The sequence below is a fragment of the Emydura macquarii genome, unplaced genomic scaffold (genome assembly GCF_026122565.2).
Source record: "Emydura macquarii macquarii isolate MOO-44397 ecotype Brisbane River unplaced genomic scaffold, CSIRO-AGI_Emac_v2 contig_1946, whole genome shotgun sequence".
Lineage (NCBI taxonomy): Eukaryota > Metazoa > Chordata > Testudines > Chelidae > Emydura > Emydura macquarii.
This window is the reverse complement of record NW_027132083.1, coordinates 141,981-160,749: the sequence shown is the minus strand read 5'-3', so window position 1 is coordinate 160,749 and position 18,769 is coordinate 141,981. Positions and strand designations below refer to the sequence as shown.

Genomic DNA, 18,769 nt, shown 5'->3' with positions numbered 1-18,769 from the left:
GCGAACTCACCAATGCCAAATAGAGGGGAATAATCACTTCCCTCGATCTGCTGGCAATGCTCCTACTAATGCTGCCCAATATGTTTTTAGCCTTCTTGGCAACCATGGCACACTGCTGACTCATATCCAGCTTCTTCTCCACTGTAACCCCCAGGTCCTTTTTTGCAGAACTGTTGACTAGCCTGTCAGTCCCCAGTCTGTAGCTGTGCATGGGATTCTTCCATCCAAAGTGCAGGACTCTATATTTGTCCTTGTTGAACCTCATCAGATTTCTTTTGGCACAATCCTCCAATTTGTCTAGGTGACTCTGTGTACTATCCCTGCCCTCCAGGGTATGTACCATTCCCCCAAGCTTAGGGTCATCTGCCAACTTGCTGAGGGTACAATCTACCACATCCTCCAGATCATTAATGAAGATGTTGAACAAAATCGGCTCCAGGACCGACCCCTGGGGCACTCTGCTGGTGACAGGCTGCGAGCTAGACATTGAGCCATTGGTCACTACCCATTGAGCCCGATGATCTAGCCAGCTCTCTATCCATTTTATTGTCCATTCATCCAACCCATACTTCTTTAACTTGCTGATAAGAATACTGTGGGAAATCGTATCAAAAGCCTTGCTAACATCAAGGTATATCACGTCCACCGCTTTCCCCACATCCACAGAGCCAGTCACCTCTTCATAGAAGGCAATCAGGTTGGTAAGTCATAACTTGGCCTTGGTGAATTCATGCTGACTGTTCCTGATCATCCTCCTTTCTTCCAAGTGCCTTAAAATGGATTCCTTGAGGACCTGCTCCATGGTTTTTCCAGTGATTGAGGTCAAGCTGACTGGAATGAAGTTCCTGGATCCTCTTTCTTCCCTTTCTTGAGAAACGGCACTATGTTTGCCTTTTTCCAATCATCAGGGACCTCCCGCAATTGCCAGGAGCTTTCAAAGATAATAGCCAATGGCTCTGAAATCACATCAGCCAACTCAGCACCCTCGGATTCATTCCATCTGGCCCCATAGACTTGTGTATGTCCAATCTCTCTAAATAGTCCTGGACCTGTTCCTTCAGCACTTGCACCAGGAAGTTGTCCGCAACACTTTCCAAAAACTTCCTGGATTGTTTGTGCTCTGCTGTGTTGCTCTTTCAGCTGATGTCAGGGTGATTGAAGTCCCGCATGAGAACCAGGTCCTGTGAACTGGAAACTTTCCCTAGTTGACTGAAGAAAGCCTCATCTACCTTGTCCTCCTGGTCTGGTGGTCTATAACAGACACCCACCACGACATCACCCTTATTGTTCTTGCTTCTAAGCTTAACTCAGAGACTCTCAACTGACTGATCTCTAGTTTCATACAGGAGCTCAGAGCAATCATAGTGCTCCGTTACATACAGTGCAATTCCTCCATGCTTTTGCCCCTGCCTGTTCTTCCTGAGCAGTTTATACCCATCCATGACAGTCCTCCAGTTGTGTAAATTACCCCACCAAGTCTCGGTTATTCTAATCATATCATAGTTGTTGAGTGTGCCAGGACTTCTAATTCCTCCTGCTTGTTTCCCAGGCTTCTTGCGTTTGTGTATAGGCACTTGAGATAACTGGCCAATTGCCCTACTTTCTCAGTGCAATTCAGGAGACCTCCCCTGTTGCATCCTCCTCCTTCTGCTTCCTCCTGGTGTCCCACTTCCCCACTTACCTCCGGTCCTCACAGGAGATAACCTCACAATTTTTTCCCAGTTAATGGAATAACTAATTTTTTCTATAATCTTAGATAAATCTGGGTTGTAGCATGTTGTATTATTTTCTCCTCTTTGCTTCAGGAAATGAAGGTATGTCTACCTTTACGGTGGCAGATGGAGTGCAGGGCCTGCATGCCCAGATAGCACGGGTATAAGAAGCAGTGCAGATGTTGAGGCGCTGCTTAGGTGAGTAGAGTATAGGCATGCCAGAACTTTAAGGTATACACCCTACATAGCTCTCTGCACACCCAAGCAGATCCCATGTCTCCCATTTAGTGGCCTGTTGCCTCCCTACTACCGGAGCCATTCACTGCCATATGTAGCTACACACCTGCTTTTCACTGCGGTGTGTAGCTACATGTGTCTTACACACCTCAGCAAGTGTAGAAATGGCCTCAGAAAGACTCTACATAAGCCAGACTTTCTTAGTGTGACATTTCGATTTTCCTCCATAGGAGAAGCATAACTTCACAGTCCTGCAGTGTTTTGGTGTAGGGCATGCTTCATAGGTCTGGAAACAGAATTTTAGCTCTAACACTGACTAGTTTTGAGGCTTCTGACAAGTATCATACATGTTGCATAAGAACGGCCATACTGGGTGAGGCCGATGGTCCATCTAGTCCAGTATCCTGTCTTCAGACAGTGGCCAGTGCCAGATGCTCAAAGGGAATGAACAGAACAGGGCAATTATCGAGTGATTCATGCCCTCTTGTCAAATCCTAAATTCTGGCAGTCAAAGGCTTAGGTCACCCAGATCATGGAGTTGCATTCCTGATCATCTTGGCTAATAGCCCTTTATGGTCCTATCCTCCATAAACTTATTTAAGTCTTTTTTGAACCCATTTAAACTTTTGGCCTTCACAACATCCACTGGCAACAAGCTCCACACGTTGACTGTGCATTGTGTGAAGACGTACTTCCTTATGTTTGTTTTAAACCTGCTGTCTATTAATTTGATTGGGTGACCCCTGGTTCTTATAACAGAATCACAGAATTTTAGGACTGGAAGAGACCTTGAGAGATCATCTAAATCAGTCCCCTGCACTCGTCCCCTGCACTCGTGGCAGGATTAAATGTTTTCTAGAACTTCACTGACAGGCGTTTGTCTTCCAGAGGGTATGCATAAATAAGCTTATTCGTCATTTCCTGCTGAGAGGCCTGCCAATTTTGGCTGCTGTTAGAAACAAATATGAAAATCATATTACACTATCACGTGGTCCGTGGCCCTTTTACTAGTGTATCAAAATCTCCCGTACACTTACATGTATCCAATTTACAGGGTCTATTCATTCCACGTGTTGTGTTTTATTGAAAGGACAGAAGCAGAGAGTTGAAAAAAATGCCACAATAAGACAATCTGTCAAGTTCCACCAGCGCAGGCTCTGATCCGTCAGTGTTTTTCCTGAGCGGCATCCCGGGGCTGGAAGCCATGAACCTCTGGATCTCCATCCCCTTCTGCTCAATGTTCACTGTGGCCCTTCTAGGAAACTGCATGCTCTTGTATGTTATCAAGACAGAGCCCTCCCTCCACCAGCCCATGTTCTATTTCCTCGCAATGCTGGCTGTTGTAGACCTGGTTTTACCCACAACGACCATGCCAAAATTACTGAGCATCTTCTGGTTTAATTCCAGGGAGATCAGCTTTAATGCTTGCCTGGTGCAGATGTTTTTTCTTCACTCATTCTTCTTCGTGGAGTCTGGTGTGCTGGTGGCTATGGCCTTTGACAGGTACGTGGCCATTTGCAACCCCCTGAGGTACACCACAATCCTGACCAACTCACTGATAGCAAAGATCGGGCTGGCATCTTTGATTCGGGCTGTTCTCATAAGTATCCCTCTGATCATCTTCCTCAGTAGGCTGTCTTTCTGCCGGTCTCATATCATCTCCCATTGCTACTGCGAGCACATGGCTGTGGTGAAGCTGGCCTGTGCCGACACCAGGTTCAGTAACATCTATGGGATCTTCGTAACTCTCTTCTCTCTGGGAATGGATTTGATCTTCATCGCCGTGTCGTATGTCAAGATCCTAAGGACTGTGTTAAGCCTGGCATCCAAGGAAGAGCAGCTGAAGGCTTTCGGCACTTGTGTTTCTCACCTTTGTGCCATCTTAATGGTTTACACTCCGGTGGCTCTAACCTCAATAATTCAAAGGTTTGGCCACCTAGTCGCCCCTCACATACACATCCTGATGGCCAGTTTCTACTTTGTATTTCCTCCCATGATGAACCCCATCGTGTACGGGGTGAAAACCAAACAGATTCACGATAGAGTGCGTCTCCTGTTCCGATGTAAAAAATTCTAGGCTGAACATTGTGTGGAGTCTAGTCCTGGGAAACCCATCAGCAAGTTCCCCACCCCCCTAAACACGTCAGGATAGTGAGTGCGGACGTACCGTTCTCCAACATCTTGCATCCTGGACAATTTTAATGCTCTTCACATACTGTGCAGTGAATGGTCTGGGCATGCTGGAGTGGGAACTCCCTCTCCTTTGCAGGGGCTGCAGCATATAGTCCCTGAGCTGTTTTGGCCAACAGGGAAGTTGTACTTGGCTGTGGTTCTGCCTCATTTGTCCATCACTAGCTCAAAGGCTACCTTTACTCACTCCTTACACATAGGGAAGGGAAGTGACTTGCCTAATGTCACTAAGCGGCCCCTTGATTGAACTAGAAGCTCATCCCATGTCATCCCAATCCAGTGCTCTGTCCACTAAGACCTTCTGCCTCCATGACATTGAGATTATTTCAGTTTTAAGGAGATGATTTCATGGCTTGCAATGCAAGTGACATGGTGTTTCTCTATTAACTAGTTCCTTGCCCCTTTCTCTGGCTATCCCACAGAACTTTAACAGCATTCAGCACCTAATTTTGGCTGAAATAGTGCCCAGCCCAATTTTCAGTAACCTGAAGAAGAACTGTGTCTAACTGGAAAGCTAATGTCTGTTACCAACAGGAACTGGCCCAATCAAAGATGTTGCCTCTCACATCTTGTCTCTCTAGGTCAGTGGGAGTCCATTTTTTGAATGCAATGGGATCATTTCAGTGATGAGTATGAGTTAGGAACACATTTTAACACCTTCCATTCAAAAGAATCGCAAAGCTGGGTAAGAACTGTGGTTCCAGTCCTCAGATGTGACCAACTTCCTCAATTCTTATTGGCTCCAGTGGGAGGTGCCTGGTCCCCATCTGTCAGGATCAGGCCACACATTGGGCTAGTCTACACTAGACGGGCTTTGCTGGCATAATTATAACAGCAGAACCTTCTAAAGGAAATGCAATTTTTACCCGCATAAGAAGCTCTTTTGTTGGTATAGGTAAACTTCTCCCCCAAATGATACAAGCTATATTATCAAAAGGACACTTTTACTAATATAGTTGTGTCTACAGAGGCATTTTTGTGGCACAGCTATCTCTGTCAGGAGTGTGTATTTTTCACAGTCCAGACTGGAATAGCCATGCCAACAAAACTCTCTTGTGTAGACCTGACATATGCCATCAGGGTCTGGAGAATCAGTTCATTTGAAGTCTGTGTGCATATCAAGAGTGTGGGGGGAGGAGAGATGGAGAATTTCTTAGCGTCATATTACTAATATTTGTATTAGTTCTTATGTGTTTTGAAGGGGTTGCCCTAACTGCCCATGTTTAGGGTTACCTAATTTGAGATCTGAGCTGTGTTTTATTTCTAGAACTAAAGAGTAAAATATGGTCTCATAAAATAATTTGTATTTTATATTAAAGGGAAAAACCAACAAAAACAAAATCACAAGAAAATCTCCAAAGGGAAGGGGGAGAGAGAACACTCATCAAATATTTGAACAAGCCATGTTACCAAACTCTTCTAGTATCTCTGTGTATCTGAATGTTTGAAATCTAAATACGCTTGCTTCCAGGCTCTCTGCCTAGGATTCATATAAATGTTTCTGTCTGTCATCTCCAGGGTTATGCCTCACATGAGTACTTGTACTACCTTGGTTTATGAAATGAAGATTGAAGCTAGTTAAATAAACTCTTTAGGAAACCTCTAACTTCAACCAGTGACTGAGTATCTCTTTTATGCCTGTGGCTAAGATGAAAGCTCTCTAGCAATAAAACGTCTGTGACCTCCCCATCTGTTAACACAGATCCTGGAATGGAGTTTCACATCATTGTTTTCTTTATATTATGTTTGAAGGACTCTTATGAATGTTCATGTGATTTCTGCGTTATGTAGAGTATTTGACAGAAGTCTCTAATTGTAAATGTCATTATTAAAAATTGTAGGTTTTAAGTGTACAAGCTAGGTGGTCAGAAAGCAAATGCGACAAAAATAGTCGTGCAAGAAGAACCACACATGACTAAAAATAGTGGGGTAGAGTCACATCCATGCATTACACTGAATAATCAAGATTTTCCACCCTACCTTTCTGTGCTTCTCTTTTCTGTAAAAGTTATTGACTTTGAGAAAATCACTTGTAATTCAACAGCTTAAAAATACCCCTTTTTCCCCCACTAGTCACTGACACTAACGTAACTCTAGAGGGCAGTGTCTAATGGTGCAATATTGAGGAAAGGTGAATTATGTTCAAGACTGAATACAAAAAAAAGGGATTTCAGAATGGACGAGGGTTTTTTATGGAACTTGGTAATGTCAGAACAATACAACACTGCCTGACTTATTCTGTAGGCCATGTTAGCGGGTTGGAGACACTCTTCTGAGAGGTTCCTGGCTAATTTAGTGCATTCCTCACACCCCTCTTCCCTAGATGTCTGAAATCCAAATCATATACTTCAGAGAGAACCGTAATTACATTACTGGATCTCTATTTGAGCTTTGTATACCGCCATGTCTAGGAAAACGTTCTGTATTTATGAACATGGCTGTGAATTCATATTCAATTGCCATTTCCATGAGCCCTGGCTTTCCTGGCTCTACCGTTGTTCCCATGTTTCCTGGTTGGCAGAACAAATCACCACAAGCTGAAACAAAGAGCAGCCACAGGTCTGCACCGATGTTCACGATCCCTGGCAGAAATGGCCCCTTTTCCCTTCAGGTCACCCACCCACAATATGCTCTGGCATGCTCACCACAGCCTACCCGTGATATGCTCTGTATCCACCCTGATATCCACCTGCAGTCTCCATATTGAGTTAGTTTCTGTATTTATTTCAGTTTTATAGCTCTCCTTTGCGGATTCCGGGCACCTCACGCGATAAAACTGAAACCATTTCCACAGACAAATCCACCCCATCATGCGCTGAGCTGCTCGTATTCCCCCATTGTATTAGCTGGCCTGTTATGAGTGATAAGGACAGTGACCTCCAAGCCAAACTTCCTTCATCTGTCCCCATCACTCACCCAGTCTGCACTGAGAACCGCTGTGTGGACGTTGTGGTTTGGGCTCTGACTCTGAGGGACAGGGGTGGGCCCTAGAGCCTGAGCCTGAATGTCTACACAGCTATTTTTAGTGGAATATCATGCGCCACCTGAGCCTGAGTCTGTCGACCCAGGTCCGGGGTCTCAATGCTGTGAGCTGTGTAGACATACCCTCGGAGAATCAACTTCCAGATCAGCGGCAGTTTTACAGGTTAAAAGCAGCACTGTGAACTGCACTCAGAAGATTGTCAGCATGCAGGGCTGATTCTGGAGCTCTTGCATGGCATGTTCTCTGCACAATGTTCTAGGCAGTTGCATGTTATATTGTGTGCACACGTCCCCGAACAGTGTAAATGAGCAGGCCCCAGCCATGTGCATCACAGTCATCTAACCCCATTGGACAGAGGGTGCAAGGTCCCACAACGGAAAGGAAGGGACACAGGTTTCTAGGCCCAGACGGCAATAACCTCTCCTGGCCATTGCCGCTTCCTAAGTGGGCAGCAGAAGGACCCCAGCATCTGACCATTGAAGCTCCAGCCACCACTGACACTGGATGCACTCCCTTGGCCATGAGACTCATAATATCTCCTCCTGTCCTTCCAACTAGCTCCTGTTTTCCCGGACTGAGCCTCAGCCAGCTCCCAGCCTTAGACAGACACTGGCTAGTCCAGTCCAGTGCACCCGCTGGGCTGGGTGTGATGGAGCTGTAGATGTGGGTGTCTTCAGTATATTGAACACTACAGCTTATGTTCCCCCCTCGAACCCATCCAGCAGCTTCATGTGGACGATCCGTGGCTTTTGGGCCCCCCGGAGCAATGGCCCTGCATCCACCCCAGGGAGTCTTGGCAGTGCCGCTCTATTTCCACCTGCCACGACTGAGATCGGGACCATCATAAGTAACAGCCAGGCCTGACTCAGCGCCTTCCTCTGCCCAGCACGGGTGCCCCTGAGCCCCTCCCTCATTCCCAGGCAGGGGTGCCTGTGAGGAGCCCCATGTGCTAGGTCGGTGCCGGGTGAGGGGTGAAGGCACTCAGTGGGCAGCTGAGGTGAAGGGTGTTGGGGAGAGGAGGGGCATCTGTGGCACCTACCCGGTCCCTTCCCCCAGTCACTGGCCTGGTCCCTGCTGAGTTGAGGGGCCACACACGCCCCACGGTGCCCCTCTCGCTGACGGACGTGTGGCAGCCCGGGGAGGCCTGGCTGCATGCCTGATTTCTCATTTTGTCACCCGAGGGGATGATGCCTCACCTGCCTGGTGGGCGAGGTGGAAGGGGCACTATCACACTGTGTGCGTTGGTAGTGGGGGGGAGGGGCACCATTTAAAGGTACGTCTGCTCTCCGAGCAGCTCAAGTCACGGCCTCGCCCAGGCAGGCCCCCTTTACCCTCAGTGCCCCCTCATAGAGAGCAGCAGCCCCTCCCTGCAGCGCCCAGCTATCGATCCCGCCTCTGCCCATGGGATGCAGCTCACAGATCCCGCGGCCTCTGAGGTCAGTGGACTGGCTCAGCTCCGGCCAGCTGCCGTGCAGGGATGGGGTCTGGCTGCACTGGGTGACCGAGTGCATGGAGGCGCTGAGTCAACAGGTTTTGGTAATTTCCAGCCATTGTTCCAAAGGCCCCGCTGGGTTCAGACTCCTGGGCATGAGCCAACTCGTGGTCCTGGTGAAGTGAAACCGTACCTGTGATGGGGGCTCCTTATTCCTTAACATTGAGGAAGTGGTAACAGCTGCAATTGTGTAGTGCTGCTGCTTATGTTCCACCCCAGAGCTGACAGCATGTCTGCATTGGGTGCGTGGTTCTGTCTAGAATGAGATTTAAGGGATTTTTCTGGATAAAAGAGTTTGTTTATATGTAAGATATAATTCATCTCTTTCCCAAACCAATGTCCTCTTGTCCTCATATACAAGCTAAAGCAGAGCCCTAACCACGTAGGGTGATGTCCTCCACAGTGTGCGTGCACTTTTGCACCTGCTCAATTCATTATGTAAATCCCCTGGTGCACATGGCATTTGGGTGGAGGTGTTGCACACTTTTTCGTGGACGCGTGCCATATGGCTCACACTTGTGTGTGCCCTCTTGAGGGTTTGGCTCACACTTTTTCGTGTAGATGTAGAGATTTGCACCCACAGAAAAGGAAAGACAAGGGTTAATCTGTATTAATCATTGCTGTGATTCCCTAGGCTTCAAAGCTAATGTACCGCTGTAATGACCCAAGCCTCTGAACTCGCATCGGGGGAGTAAAGTCAGCAAGGTGTCTTTAGAAGGTATAAATACTCTCACCCAGCTGGTCCAGGATGAGTGGAGAGTCATGCAGTTTATGTATGACTGCAGCTTTTGCAGAGCATGAAGAAGACACAGAGTTCAGGTGAGCTGGGGTAGTTTTATTCAAATTAATCAAGGTTATTTCTTAAAAGTAGATTTTTTAAGCAAATGGAAAGCTTAGGGCCAAACCTTCTGTCAGCCACGTTGATGTAAAACTGGAATGATTCTGGATTGATACCCGTACAAGTGAGAAGAGTGTTAGAAATAACCAAACAGGTGGTCTTAGGGGTGGATTGGGGAGACGGAACTCTTTATTGCCTGCTCGTTCAACCTCGATGCCGTGAATGAGTGATGGGAGAGGGGGGGGGGGGGGTGCGTTCTTTACTATTCTTTTATTCATAACAGTATGTAAATGTATACATTTCCAGCAACACCTCATAAACCCTTATTTGGTTACATTGACACCTATAAAATGAATATTAAGAACTACATAATGAATATAATTATACCCCCTTGTTTGCTGTTTACAGGATTACCATACAGAGGGCAGGCATATCACCTTAAAACCTATTAATTTTACACTATTATTCTTTGAAGTAAAGGCATGCCAGTGAGGAAGGAAGATAATGCTTTCTTCCCACCAAAGGCCTTGTGCAGGAGTGGCAATAGTTAGCCTCTGTCTTATCCCCTGCACAGATGCCAGGAAGGGAGGAGAAGAAGAGAGATAGACTCTAACTAGAATCCATACCAATTAGCAGAAACAAGGTTTGCCCGTGACCTGACCCCGTTCCCTGTAACTTAGGCCTGACCATCTACCCAGCTTTTAACTCTTTACTCTCCTACACTCTTTCAAAGAAAGGCCCAGGTGCCCATCCTTCCCATACACTGTCCGGTAAGCACTGTTCCAGGAGGCCCTGGCTCCAGATGGCTCAATGCCTTGGTCCACCGGTCATGCTATGGAGAGACAAGGGAGGTGGGTTACTGACTCGACAATATGCCTAAAATTACAGATATGGCCTTCGAGGAGAGGCTAGGATGGTGCAAAATTTTAAACATCCCATAAACATAATTAAAAAAAAACCTAATATGATTAATATTCCTAGAACATGAGTAATACGAATGAGAAACAAATGAGAGTCTGTTAAGCCTGTTTGAAGGGCACAGGCTATATCAGTCTAAGCACAGTCAGCACACAGTTCAGTGACTAGTTGGAACGCATTGGTTCCTCGGAGGACATGGGCTTCCAAAACCTGCATTCTGCGTTGTTCAATTTGGAGCTTTTTCAAAAGCTATATTAGGCAGTCCCAATTGATCCAGGAGGGTTCAGGTACAGCCTCAGTCTATTTTTGCAACACAGCTACCTTAGTCTGTGCTTTGTTAAAATTTTTTACATTTAAAGTGCCTCCAAAATTCCCTCCATTAAAATTTCAGAAAAACAGAAGTGCAAGGGGAAGGGGGAAGTGAAAGCAACCTATTAGTTCTTAAAGTACAGGCTAACAGCAACAACGTCCCTTAACATTCCAACTGCAGCTTTAACGGTTAGCTCTCAAACAAGAAGAAAAAGTGACAGGAAGGGGAGGGGGGGAAAGAAAATGCAGAGAAAAAGGGAAGGCTGGGGGAGAAAGAAAAAGCAGAGAGAAACTTAGGAAGAAGAAAAATCTAAGCTAAAAAAGGTACAGAAAGCAACAGAAATCAGTGGGGCTCCTTGGAAGTGGAGCTCCTTGGAAACTTGCACCCCTAAGCCTTTATCCTGGCTCTTTAGAGAAGAGTGGGAGTTGCTGCCACAGCCACCGGAGTAAAACTGGGGGTGTCAGCAATCCTTACCAGCCATCCCAAGGCTGTGCTCCAGGATTTTCCTGCTAATATTCTTTGCTGATTTACTAGCTCCTCCAGATGAGATTGTCTGTCCCCTTTTTGATGGACGGTGGGGCCCTCTTCTCCGTCCGATTGGGGACCAGTGGGAATTTGGATACCAGACTGGTGGAGAAGATCCATGTCGGGGGGGCATTGGGAACAGTTATGATAGGACAAACAGGGTTATTGTGACTGTGTTTATCCGCATAGGATGAGGGGGCATAGGGACTAGACGGAAGAGGAGGATAAAAAGGGGATAGGGTAACAGAAGGTAACAGATGCTTTAAGGCATCCTCTTGACCCTTCAGGGCCAGGTTCTCTGGATTAACACAGTTAAAATCTTCCATATGTCTCTCAGCCATGCTAACCACAAGCATACTGATGATTAGCTGTGCGCTACTCCTCCGTGATTTGTTGCAAGGTTTCAACCTGGCTTCTAAGACTTATAACTTCATTCCATAACCCAGACAAGCCTATCCTGGGAAAACCTGGATGTGAGGAAGGCTTCCACCCACCCCTGGATGGTTGGCCAGTCCTGATGTCCCCCGGGAGAAACCCCCGCCTTCTCTAACATAAACGGCCCGTCCAACATACCCATATCCATGGCAAGGAGTGGTGATCAGGCACTTTTCTCCCCTGGGATCCTGTTCATGACGCCAGATGTTAGAAATAACCAAACAGGTTGTCCTGGGGGTGGATTGGGGAGATGGAACCGTTTATTGCCTGCTCGTTCCACCTCGACGCCGGGAGTGAGCAACGAGGGGGTTACTTTACAATTCTTTTATCCATAATAGTATGTAAATGTATACATTTCCAGCAACTCCCCATAGACCCTTATTTGGTTACACTGACACCTATAAAATGAATATTAACAACTACACAGTGAATATAATTATACCCATCCCTGTTTGTTGTTTATAGCATTACCATACAGAGGTCAGGCACATCACCTTAAAACCATTAAATTTTACACTAACATTCTTTGAAATAAAGGTATGCCAGGGGGAGAAGGAAGATAAAGTTTTCTTCCCACCAAAAGGCCTTGCACAGAAATGACAATAGTTATTTTATTAGCTTTATTCCCAGCACAGATGGCCAGGAAGGGAGGAAAAGAAGAGAGATAACAGACTCTAACTAGAATCCATACCAATTAACATAAACAAGGTTTGCCTGTGCCTTGACCCCGTTCCCTGTAGCTTTGGCCTGACCACTTTTCCAGCTTTAACTCTTTTCTCTCCTACAAAGAGAATGTGATTGGTCATTTAGAAGTGAACTATTTAATTTAATCAACAACAACAAAAAAATCTGTGCCAAGAAGCCACTAAGTATTCAAAAGATGAGGGGTATTGGAGTTACACACCCAGACTTAGTTCTCTCCCTTTGCGCAAATGCATCAAGAGAGGTTTTTAATGCTGTATCTGTGTTATCATGGTAGGGTTTGGTCTGGGGGAATATATGTTGAGGGTCTCATAGTGCAACTAGGGAAACTTTCTGTTGTTGATAAGAGGCCCGGGGCTATTTGACAATCTCATCAGTGATTTGGAGCACTGTGCCGATAATCTTTGACACAGATGACACAGAGATTGGCAGTGTGGCAAATAATGATTAGGACAGGGCAGTCCTAAACAACGATCTCAGTTGTTTGCTAAACTGGGCTCACTTGAACAATGTGCAGTTGATGACAACTAAATGCAAAATCATACATCTAGGACCCTCGAATGTAGATCCCACTTACGGGATGGGAGACGATGTTTTATACAGCACTGACTCCAAAAAGAACTTAGGGTCATAATGTGTAGCTAACTGTATTTGAACTCCCGGTGCTGGTGATGAGAACAAAAGCCATCCTGAAATGTCTAAGCGGGGGAATATCGAGCTGAAATAGAGAGGTGTCCATCTGGGAGAGACCATAATTGGACACTGTTCCTCGGTTCAGAGACTACACTTCAAAAAGCTTGTTGAGAAATTGAAGGGAGTTGGGAAAAGCGCTACAAAAATTCTTTCAGATCTGGAAAACATGGCTGATAGGCAGAGATTAAGGAAGCTCAGTCTATTTAGTTTATCCAAGAGAAGGCTAAAGGTGACTCGATCACAGTGTTTAAGTCCACACATGGGAAGAGATTTCTGACAATAAAAAGTTCTTTAATGTTGCAGACAAAGGCAGAATGAGATCCAATGGGTGGGAGCTGAAACTAGCCAAATACAGACTAGAAATAAAGTGTACTTTCGTAGAACATGGCGAACTAACACTTGGAACAACCTATCTAGGGATGTGGCTGGATTTCATTCAAAGTCTTTAAATGAAAACAAGATGCCTTTCTTCAGGATAGGGTCTAGCTCAAAGAAAAGTTATGGGCTTGATGCAAAACTCACTTGGTATGCCAGAACTGTAAGCTTTACACCCTACATAGCTCTCTATACACCCACACAGATCCCATGTCTACCATTTACTGTCCCTACTGTCTCCCTGCTGCCAGAACCTTTACCCATTGCAGGCTCCAGACTCATTACCTTCCAGCATTACATTAACAATACCAGCACCATTGAGATCATGAGAGGTTCTTGAGCTGTGGGCTAGAGGGGAAGGAGGCTAGTGGCGAGCTGGTTCTGCTGGGGGGACTTTTGCCCAAAATGTGTTGAGCTTGTGAGAATGTTGAAAACCCCATCTCTTTAACTGCCCCCTCTCTTGTGAAACCATTATCTAGTCTTTCAAGAAAATGCTTGGAGATAAAGGCCCCAGTCCAAACCTACTGATATCAGTGGAATTATTTCCACAGGCTTTAATAGGGTTAGAGTGAGATTGACATAATTTAGGTCTAAGACAGATCCATCCCTGACGTAAGCAGAGTCTCCTGATGAACTCAACAGGAGGTACATCCCCTTGTTCCAGACCTGACTGGTACCTTGTATGTATCTAATTTAAAGGGTTTCTCATTCCATGTGTTGTGTTTTATTGAAAGGACAGACATTGCTGTGAGACTCGCAAAAGATGCCACAACAAGACAATCTGTCAGATTCCAACAGCGCAGGCTCTGCTCCGTCAGTGTTCTTCCTGAGCGGTATCCCAGGGCTGGAAGCCATGCACCTCTGGATCTCCATCCCCTTCTGCTCAGTGTTCACTGTGGCCCTTCTGGGGAACTGCACCATCTTGTATGTTCTCAAGACAGAGCCCTCCCTCCACAAGCCCATGTACTATTTCCTCGCTATGCTGGCTGTCGTTGACCTGGTTTTATCCACAACCATCATTCCAAAAACACTGAGCATCTTCTGGTTTAATTCCAGGGAGATCAGCTTTAATGCCTGCCTTGTGCAGATGTTTTTTCTTCATTCATTCTTTAACGTGGAGTCCGGTGTGCTGGTGGCCATGGCTTTTGACAGATACGTGGCCATCTGCAACCCACTGAAATACACTACCATCCTGACCAATTCAGTGATTGCAATTATTGGACTGGTGGTTTTGGCCCGGCCTGTTTTCATAAGGATCCCTATGTTCATCATGCTCAAGAGGCTGTCCTTCTGCCGGTCCCACGTCATCGCCCATTGCTATTGCGAGCACATGGCAGTGGTGAAGCTGGCCTGTGGCAACACCAGGTTTAATGATATCTATGGGCTCTTTTTAACTCTCTTCATCGTGGGGCAGGATCTGATGTTCATCACCATGTCGTATGTGAAGATCCTAAAGACTGTGTTAAGTCTGGCTTCCAAGGAAGAACAGCTGAAGGCTTTTGGCACTTGTATTTCCCACCTCTGTGCCATCTTAATTGTTTATACCCCAATGGTTCTATCCGCAGTATTTCACAGATTTGGCCACCTAGTTGCTCCTCACATACATGTGCTGATGGCCATTTTCTACTTCATCTTTCCTCCCATGATGAACCCCATCGTGTACGGGGTGAAAACCAAAGAGATTCGCTCTAAGGTGCGTCTCCGGTTCAGAAGAAAAAACTTCTAAGCTGACCATTGTGTGGAGTCTAGTACTGGGCAACCCATCAGCTAATTCCTCATCCCCCTAAAAGCACATCAGCAGAGTTAGTGCAGACATACATTACTACAGCATCTTGCATCTTGGACAATTTTAAAGCTCTTCATATACTATACACTGAAGAGTTTGGGCATGTTGGAGTGATGACTCCCCCTCCTTTGTAGGTGGTGTAGCTTATAGTCTCTGAGCTCTCTCCATCATGGAAGTTGTATTTAGCTGTGGTCCTACCTCATTTGTCCTTCACTGGCAAAAGGCTAGACTTGCTCATTCCTGGATCTTCACCCAGCATGAGGCGGAGTCCCTCGACCAGTGCAGATTCTGTACCGTGGCGTGAAAACCTGATTGAAGAGGATCAAGGATAGCTGAGGAGTCAGAAACCGCCAAAGCTGATGCCCCACTACAACCTTCTCGATGACCTTGCCCAATGTCAGAATCATAAAATCATAGAAGATATGGGTTGGAAGGTGTGACACAATGCACCCCATGCTCACCCTTATGGTATGATTCTGTATCATTCATGTTCACCCTTATAGTGTAACTGTGGAAATGTAAAGTATGTCATGTAAAGTGTTTTTGGAATGCTCATGACATTCTGAACGTTACCGTTGGAGCAGTATGATTTTTGGAATGTCCTGTGTATCGTTATGAGGCTTTGCTATGTAGCATTCCGTAATGTGGTTCTCACATTGCTTGAGGCAGATACAGGTAAACACTAAAGACAAGAAAGAAGATCAGGCCTCTCTAAGGCCTTCGTAAAACAAACTAGCTATTTCAGGAACAATGGACTAACATAAGCATCTGATAAGTTAATGGTTGTGACTCTGGATGTGGAGAAGACCAAGAAGGAATAGTGTTGGTCACCTGACACTGAAGGTGGGGGGTGTGGTCCCAGAAGAGGGCATGAAGTGGGGTCTCTGTTGCAATCCATCTACAAGACAACAAGAAGAGTATCCACAGGGGGTGAGGCTGCCCGGAGGCCGACCAACCAGCCTGTGGTGAGAACCAGCTAAAGCCTTTAAGGCCACTGAAGGATGAGTTTAGTTTAGAATGCGATTTGCTTTTATTTCTTCCAGATCAAATCTGACCTATATGCCTGTGTCTTATAGTCACTTAAAATCTTTCCATACTTAACAAACTTATTCTAAAGCAGTCCATGTGGTTTGTGTATGTGTAGAGACTTCATTTAAAGTGACAGAGCTGATGCATATCAATTTTTTTGATAAATTGAAGGACATAAGCTTGCAGAGTTCAGTTGGAAGCACTGAACTCTGTAAAATGTTTCCAGGGTTGCATCTGGGACTGGGGATGTTTACTGGATCATTCTATTGCATCATCCCATGAGTGGCTGGCCATAAGCACTCATTGTCTAAATTGAGGGCCTCTTGCTGTCAGGAAGCTGTGCATGGACTGACCCTGGAGTGGGGGGTTCACACAGCAAAACAAGTCAAAGACAGGCTCTAGGAATGAGGGATTGGGGTGACACAGCTATACACCAGTCCAGATTGCAGAGGGGAACATCACAGAAGAGGCCTCAGGAGGTCCTCAAGTCGAACCCCTTGCTCAAAGCAGGAGCATCTCCACCCTAATCATTCCATCCAGGGCTTTGTCCAGCCGGGCCTTAAAAACTTCTAAGGATGGTGATTCTACCAGGTCCCTAGGTAATCCATTCCAGTGTTTCACCACCCTCCTAGTGAAAATTTTTTCCCAATATCCAACATACACCTTCCCCCACCATTCATCAAACCCATATTTCTTTAACTTGCTGATAAGAATACTGTGGGAGACCGTATCAAAAGCTTTGCTAAAGTCAAGGTATATCAAGTCCACCTCTTTCTCCACATCCATAGAGCCCGTCATCTCAGCATAAATGGCAATTGGGTTGGTGAGGCATGACTTGGTCTTGGTGAATCCATGTTGACTGTTCCTGGTCACCTTCCTCTCCTCTCAGTGCCTCAAAATGGATTCCTTGAGGACCTGCTCCATGATTTTTCTGGGGACTGAGGTGAGGCTGACTGGTCTGTGGTTCCCCAGATCATCCTTCTTCCCCTTTTTGAAGAAGGGCATTATATTTGTTCTTTTTAACCTCAGAGGACAGGAGAAAACGCAATGGGCTTAAACTGCAGCAAGGGAGGATTAGGTTGGACATTAGGAGAAACTTTGTAATTATCAGGATGGTTTAATCACAGGAATAAATTGCCTAAGGAGGTTGTGGAATCTCCATCATTGGAGATTTTTAAGAGAAGGTTAGCCGAACACCTGTCAGGGGTGGTCTAGATATTATATAGTCCTGCCATGAGTTCAGGGGACTGAACTAGATGACATTTTGAGGTCCCTTCCAGCCCTGTGATTCTATGATTTGCCTTTTTACAATCATTTGGGACCTCCCCCAATCACCACAAGTTTTCAAAGATAATGCCCAATAGCTCTGCAATCACATCAGCTAACTCCTATTTTCCAGGAGACAGAGTGGCAGAATTGTACAATAGGAGTTTACAGAATGACAAAATTGGCTTGGAACCTGTCTGTGCCCCAGGTCCCATCCCTCCAGCAAACGGAGGCTCGTGGGAAGCTTGTGACATTCACACTCAGGCGTCCACCTCTTTGGAGGTTGCTCCCACTCACCATCTGCCCAAACCCCAGCCAGCCACCTCTAGGATGAAGCATATTTGTACCAGTGAGGCTTCCTAACGCAGCCAGGGTTTGTTGGTTGTAGGTGGGAGATCGTGAGCCATAGAAATGCAGGGCTGGAAGGCTCCTTGAGAGGTCATCTTGTCTAGTCCCCCTGTGGACTGCGGCGGGACCAGATATACATAGACCAGCCCTGACAGGTGTTTGTCCCACCTATTCTTATAAAGCTCCAGTGAAGGGGGTTCCACAATCTCCCTTAAAAGCCTTTTTAAGAACTTATCTACCCTGAGAGTTAGAAAGTTTTCCCCAATATCTAACCTAAATCTCTCTCTCCTGCTGTAGATTAAGCCCATTATTTCTTGTCCTACCTTGAATTGACATGGCAGGTCTACACTTGAAATGAAGCAACGGTGCAACTGCTCTGCTGTAGTGCTTTAATGAAGATGCTGTAAGCCAATGGAAGTAGGTAATGCACCTCTCCGAGAGGTGGTAGCTACGTTAGTGGGCGAAGCTCTCCCAGCAGCATAGCACTGTCTACAGGAAAGTTAGGCTGGTATAACAACGTCGCTCAGGGGTGTGGAGTTTTCACACCCCAGAGTGACATAGTTACACCGTTGCAGGTCTGTAATGTAGACCAGAACTTAGAGACATAGATATAGGAGTCGCCTAGCTCTCTGCGCCTTAGTCCCCATATCAATGGAACTTCTGAGAAAACAATGGTAAGTCCAATCACTAGGATGCTGACACGAGCACCCAACGGCCCATACGGAGATGGATTCCTCGCCACTTATAAGGAAGCTGAACAACAATCCTCAGCTCGAGATCAAAGGGCTAGAGAGGTCCGAGGTCGGCGATAACGGCTGGCTGCTGGAAGGGGCTGGGTATCTTACCTGTAGTCTGACCAAAGAGGTCAGACAGGGAGACCAAATGGGGTCCACTATAGCCTGGCTGGGCTCTGAGCTGACCCGGATGTTG

At 46.1% G+C, this 18,769-nt stretch overlaps 1 protein-coding gene and 1 pseudogene across 1 annotated transcript; both read left to right on the top strand.

The window, feature by feature from the left end:
• Nucleotides 1–3,063: 3,063 nt before the first annotated feature.
• Nucleotides 3,064–4,026, top strand: LOC137159832 (olfactory receptor 52K1-like; annotated as a pseudogene).
• Nucleotides 4,027–14,173: 10,147 nt separating this feature from the next.
• Nucleotides 14,174–15,136, top strand: LOC137159848 (olfactory receptor 52K1-like). The gene has a single exon (XM_067558308.1). It carries the CDS (start codon nt 14,174–14,176, stop codon nt 15,134–15,136), a length of 963 nt encoding a protein of 320 aa, XP_067414409.1.
• The last annotated feature ends 3,633 nt before the right edge of the window (nt 15,137–18,769 follow it).

What these genes read in the sequence shown, in the direction of transcription:
- LOC137159848 (XM_067558308.1), top strand. Translation starts at nt 14,174, where the DNA reads ATGCCACAACAAGACAATCTGTCAGATTCCAACAGCGCAGGCTCTGCT.